General features: G+C 46.8%; 2 protein-coding genes across 5 annotated transcripts in view; one reads left to right on the top strand and one right to left on the bottom strand.

Moving 5' to 3' along the window:
* Positions 1-6351, bottom strand: part of LOC116837181 (uncharacterized) — a 91092-nt gene that overhangs the window by 34802 nt on the left and 49939 nt on the right. The window lies entirely within an intron of this gene.
* The window catches only part of LOC116837175 (uncharacterized), a 15590-nt gene continuing 11256 nt past the window's right edge, over positions 2018-6351 (top strand). Inside the window, exons 1-2 of one of the 4 annotated variants that reach the window (XM_075071976.1) lie at positions 2018-2299; positions 4095-4266. In XM_075071976.1, coding sequence (XP_074928077.1) covers positions 2060-2299; positions 4095-4266 — 412 coding nt within the window. In that variant the 5' untranslated portion in view covers positions 2018-2059. Of the gene's footprint in view, positions 2300-4094; positions 4320-6351 lie in introns of all 4 variants that reach the window. The other 3 variants (XM_032801387.2, XM_075071977.1, XM_075071978.1) reach the window with 3 other exon arrangements.

The following is a 6351-nucleotide window of genomic DNA, read 5'->3' on the forward strand; positions in this document are numbered from 1 at the left end:
GTGTGCACCACTATGCAAAACTAAGTGGCCCCGCTTAGTGTCCCGAGTGTCGATGGGCGCCTAAAGACCCTGCTCAAGCAGGAAGAGGACTGAATGTGAGCTGGGGTGGGTGCAGGAGGCCACCCGCATAAGGGGGGGCAACACAGGGGAACACTCCGCCGCCCCAGATCACCTCCACTCTGCCTTCTCGCTGAGCAGAAAAAACAGCCCCGCTCTAATAGTCTCCTCCAATTGGCACCGCAAATCCTGAGGAGAGATTAGATTACTCTGTCGTGCTCAGTGGAGCGAAGTGGAGCTGTTGAGGTGCTGCGGACTGCTTCCCAGTTGGGATTACGGTGCCATGCAGGGTCCCCCAGGCTGGGCTTAGCTGTTGCAAGGGGGCATCCCAGTGGGTTAGCTGCCGCAAAGGGAGTTCTCCCATCAGGGTTTAGATTTGCGGACGGGTGTCTCCCCAGGCTGGTTAGCTGCCCAGGGTGCTCCCCCGCCAGGCTACTGCCATGGAAGCGGGTTCCCGCGGTTAGCTTCTGGTTGTGGGCGTCTCCCAGGGGGGGGATTAGCTGCAGACGGGGGTAGCTGCTGTGGGAGAGGGGCTCCCCAGCGGTGGGGTGGATGGCTCCCCGGGTGAGGGGGGTTAGCTGGGGTGAGAGGTGATGCAAGCTGCACCGCACCCTGCTGGTAGCAGATGACAGACAAGGAGTTAATTGCTCAAGTTGCAGTGGGAGTTTAGACTGTGATACTAGATAAAAACTTTTCTACTGGAGGGTGGTGAAGCACTGGAATGGGTTACCTAGGGAGGTGGTGGAATCTCCTTTCTTAGAGGTTTTTAAGGTCAGGCTTGACAAAGCCCTGGCTGGGATGATTTAGATGGGGACTGGCCCTGTTTTGAGCAAGGGGTTGGACTAGATGACCTCCTGAGGTCTTTTCCAACCCTGATATTCTATGATTCTATGAAAGAATTGAAAATGCATTTATTTTTAAAAATTCTTAATTTGTTGGTGCATGAATCATTACTTTGGAATTATTGAAGTTTTAAATTCTGTAAATCAACATTTAATAATAATTAGAGTCTAAATTTTCCTTTCAGATGGATTTCATATAAAATATGGACTATTTGAGAAATTAGTTCTACACACAATTGGTGACATGAAAAAAAAAAAGCACAAGGGTGCTGGATACAGAGGCAAAATAACAGCTGAGAAAGGCAGCCCTCATTGGTGCATCAAAGAAAATGGAAGAAGTTTTGATTGTCAGTTTAGAACATGAAGAATAAGCATGTGTATGAAGGAATTTTATATTTATAAATTGTATATTACAAATTAATTAAAATACAGGCAGTTTTACATTAAAATATCGTGAGATGTGACTGCTTGATCTACCACCATCAGTTAATATTAATTAACATCAGTACTACTGTTAATATTAATAACATTGTTTATGATGATTTATTATAAAAACCAAGATAGCAAAATGACACTCATCTGGACAGTGTTAATCAAGTGAAATGATGGAGTGCTAAGAACAATAAAAGGCATAAAATAACTTATAAAAACAAATAATTAAAAATGGTGAAAAAACATTTACTGTAGATTACAGGAAAGGGGGCCCGTCCAGTTCAGGCAATAGCAAGAGCAGATAAGTCAAATTTGTGAAGGCTGCATGGATCTGCATCTTACGTCCATGTCAGCTGACAGAATTCATTTAAACATACACAGACACAAAACACAATTTGTGTGTGTGTAAGAAATATTTGACTGACTCTGAATCCTTAATCCGGTCCCCTTTTGACAGCTCAGTACGTCCAGACAGAGACGAGCCGCCTTGTCCAGGCAGGGGGCTGCACTGCGCATTAACCATCAAACCGTCTCCCGCTTCCTAAGCCCCAGCTCCTGCACCCTGCCTCTGGTTTCTTATATGTGACCTTCTCCTTCCCCTGCCCACTCTACACCCCTCCAATTTGCCCCTTGGCTCCCCTCTTTATGTCTGTTTTGCAGGAAGCAGAGTCTGGTTGTAGCAACGGCAGAGTAAGGGAAGGGCAGCGCCTGTAACTGCTGCTCAGCAGATGAGGGTTGAACTTCCTGGGTCAGACGCTGCAGCTGCTAGAGCCTCCTTCGCCGCCTCCATTGTAAGCCGGGAGCCCGGGCTGAGCCGCCGCTGCTGCTGCCCAGCGGGGTGTGTGCGGGGAGAGCCCTTCCCTAGCGCCCCTCTGTGCCCAGCCGGGGGGACTCTCTCCGGGGGCTGGAACCAGCCCTGGGGCAGCCCCGGGCTCTGCCGACACCAGCCCCTGAGCCGGAGCCTGCAGGTGAGGGGCGAGACCCGGGGGAAGGGCTGGGGCCGGACAGGAAGGTGACTCTGCACCACCGGCCCCTCCTCGCCCCAGCTTTGCTCTTGGGCGGGCGGGCAGGGGGTCTGCGAGTCCCAGAGCTGCTGCCCTCCCTGACCCCACCTGGCTCTGCTCCCCTGAGCGCCTGCAGGAGCCGAGCCAGCTCCGACAGAGCGAACGGCCCGGGCCGGGCCAGGAACCGAGTCTCCCAGCCCGAGGGGAGGGTGCAGGGGGGAGACGGGGGAGAGACTGGCAGGGGCAGCAGGAGACTTTCCTGGGACAAAGTGAGGGTCAGGGAGAGGAAAAGCCAGTTCCTGCCTCTGCCTGGTCCCCGCGCTGCTGGGGGGATGTGCTGCCCTGGGGACAGTGTCAGGGGAAATCTCTCAAAGTGGATCCTTTAATCATTATAGCTGGAGCACAGAGTGACACTGACAGTTAGTGTTGGCTGCACAGTGTCAGACTAAAGGAGACTCTTCAGTTGCTTATAAGATCCTCACAGTTACTAGATGCATCTGGCCTCTCCTGTAGTCTGGCAATTGCTATGTTTTTCTTTACAGTTTCTTCTACCTTCTGTGAATTTATTTTGGAAAGTTTGATGAGAAGCCAATTAGCCTGTTAATAAAGAGGGAATGGGAACAAGAGCAAGTTACAATTTTACCATTACAAAAAGGATTGTTTCTTTTTAATCAGTTCTAGTGCTTTAAGAATTTGGACTAGACATTTTACATTGACAAAAAAGGAATTTCTAGGTCAGACACAGTTCTCCTCTAGTTTGGCAAAATCTCTTTTGCTGGAGACTTTCTAGAGAATGTAGGAAACAGCCACAAATGTGAGTCATGGGTGGGAGAAAAATCCTTACATTGAGAAACATCAAGAGCTCAATATGTTTAATTTATCGTAAAAAATAAATATATTGGAAGACTGGGAGGTGACTTGATAACACTGTCTGAGTACCTTCAGGGACAGAAAATAGTGGTAATAAAAGGCTTTTTACTCTAGTGGATAAAGGCCTAACATAAGTTGGTTTCTGGACGCTGAAGCCAGATAAATCCAATTAGAAATTAAGCATAAAGTTTAATAGTGAAGGTGATTAACCACTGAAACAAATGACCAAAGAAGTGGTAGATTCTCTTGATGTCTTCAAATCAACACTGGGTAACTTCTAGAAAATATGTTTTGCCAAACATAGGTCTTTGGGGAGATGCAAGGTTAACTGGGTAACAATTCATGATCTCTGACATGCAGAAAGTCGAACTAGATGATCCAGTGGTCCTGTCCAGCCTTAAACTCTATAAATTTTAGGATCTCATTCCACAAACACTCGCATGTTTAATATTAAACTTCTGAATGGTCCCCTGGAGGAGGAGATGGGTCTGTTATAAATAAAGTGATGAAGGATGGGATCTTTAAATATAGGAGCATAATTTAGACACCTAAATCCAAATTTAGGTCACTAATTTAGCATTCTCCTAGAATGGTAGAGAAAGTCTGGGGGAAATCAGGGTTTGAAATGGACTAAATCCCTCCTGAAACCTCCCCAGTCACACTTGCTGGAGGATTTCCTGCACCTGAAGTCTTTAAACCACAAATTGAGGACTTCAGTAGCTCAGACATAGGTCAGGGGTTTGTTACAGGAGTGGGTAGGTGAGATTCTGTGGCCTGCGTTGTGCAGGAGGTCAGACTAGAAGATCATAATGGTCCCTTCCGACCTTAAAATCTATGAGTCTATTCTTGCCCTGACAGGTTGCAGAATAACATCTACATTTTGCTCCAGGTCATCCAATCCATGGAAAGACAGGGAAGGGAAATGGCTGCAGTGGAGCCAGTGACCTTTGAGGAGGTGGCTGTGTATTTTTCCGAGGAGGAATGGGCTCTGCTGGGCCCGGGTCAGAGAGCCCTCTACAGGGATGTGATGCAGGAGAATTATGAGACTGTGACTTCTCTGGGTAAGGATTCCTGTCCTCTCTGGTATTAGAAGCTGGGGGAAGGGGGCTGAAAAGTAGCTGGGTTGTCTTCTGTGCAGGGTTCTTCAATGATTCCCCACCCCCCACCCCGCTCAGTCTGTATAGTCCCCAGCTCCTGTGTGTGAAAGACAGTCACTTCCACATGCCCTCACACAGGACAGCAGAGTCAGGGATTCAACAATGGTGCTACCCTTCCATAACCAAGTTTTTCAAGTGAGACAAACTCTCTCTCTCTTCCCCTTCCTGAGGTTACATCTGTTCTCTTGGGCCTCTGAGCACTTTGTGACCCCAGAGCTGGACAAGTTTCTCAAGTCATGACTCACTTTACCTAAGCGGCCAGATTTTCAAATGAGCTTTATCTGCATCTTGCCCACTTTCTGCCTCAGCCAGTTGTTTTAGCAGGAGGTACCAAGGTGTTCTTCACTCTTCTACTAGTCAAGAAGGGAAAGGACCGGTGTCATGGGGCTGTGGCCAGTTTCTGCTTGTGCTTCTTTCTTCTGCCAGTGTGCTGAATTCTTGCAAAGAGGCTGTTGTTCCTGGTGTCTGTTCCTGGTTGGGGTTGATTTCTGTGAAATTATGATTTCTCTCAGTGAGAGTCATTGGGCTCTGTGCTGAGTGAGGGCTTATGAAGTACCAGTAATTTAATATCTGGGAGTACTATTTTTGGAACAGCACTAGAGTAGAAGAATGTGAGGAGGGGTCTTGTGTTTCAGGCACTGCACTTGGAATTAGAAAATGTAGGTTCAGTTTCATGCACTACTACACACTTGAAGCTCTTGTAAGTCTCTGAGACTGTGACTTTCAAAGTTACCCAAGGGAGTAAGACATCTAGCCCCTGCTAAATGAGTTGTCTGGCCCCTTTGTAATTCACAGTTTTAACCTCTGTGGTCCCACAAGAATGAGCTGAGGTCTGGAAAATCTGCTTTTGAGTAAGAGCTTTGCTTCACTACTGTGCTAAATCAGTATCCCTGCGATCGATGCTCTCCCATTGTCATAATCAGTTCTCCTCAATGAGAGGTGGAAGCTATGTCAGCAGGAGAGCACAGACACTGCTTTAGGTCGATTGTAAGTTACGTTGCTCAGCAGGCTGGGTTTTTCACACCCCTGAGCAATGTAACTTACATCAACTTAAGCCCTTGTGTAGACAAGATTTGAGAGACTTACAGAGCTCAGTCTATTAAGTTCATCCAGAGGAAGATTAAGAGATGTTTTGAAGACATAGGTGCCTACGTGAAGAGAAGATTTCTAATACCAGAGGGCTCCTTAATCTAGCAGCCAAAGTCAGAATGTGATTCAATGAGTAGAAGCTGAAGGTGGGTGAATTCAGGCCAGTCATAGTCAATGGAGTGTATTACACAAGGGTGTGGTGGAGTCTTCATCCTTTCATCATCATCATCATCAATATAGTCTAGCTCAACCACAAGATATGGGATTGATGGAGCAATATTTGGGTGAGGCTATCTGGCCTGTGTTTGACACAGGAAGTCAGACTAGATGTTCATAATATTCCTGTCTAGCCTGTGCATCTAAAAATATATGTTTGCAGATCTGTACATTAGTTGGAAAGCCAGCCAGTCAGTCTTGTCTCTGGTCTCAAGGCCCAATTCAGCAAACCATCACTGGTCATGAAGCACCTATACAATACAGGTGCTTAATTTCATGAAAGTCAATGGAACTCAAGCTCTAAGTTTAAGAGATTTGCTTGACTGGGCACCTGGGAGATTATGGGGGTGCAATAGTTGAATTTGTTAGGATGGAACCTCTCTTGCATCTAGGGAAAGTATGACTTGAGATCAGCAGAACAAGGACAATGGACTTCAAAAAAGCAGACTTAGAGAATTAGTAGGTATGGTTCCCTGGGAAGAAAAACTAAGCCAAAAAAGTATCAGAGGGGTAGGCGTGTTAGTCTGGATCTGTAAAAGCAGCAGAGAATCCTGTGGCACCTTATAGACTAACAGGCGTTTTGGAGCATGAGCTTTCATGGGTGAATACCCACTTCGTCAGATGCAGGTAGTGGAAATTTCCAGGGGCAGGTATATATATGCTAGCAAGCAAGCTAGAGATAAC

Source organism: Chelonoidis abingdonii, chromosome 13, assembly GCF_003597395.2.
Source record: "Chelonoidis abingdonii isolate Lonesome George chromosome 13, CheloAbing_2.0, whole genome shotgun sequence".
Taxonomy (NCBI): domain Eukaryota; kingdom Metazoa; phylum Chordata; order Testudines; family Testudinidae; genus Chelonoidis; species Chelonoidis abingdonii.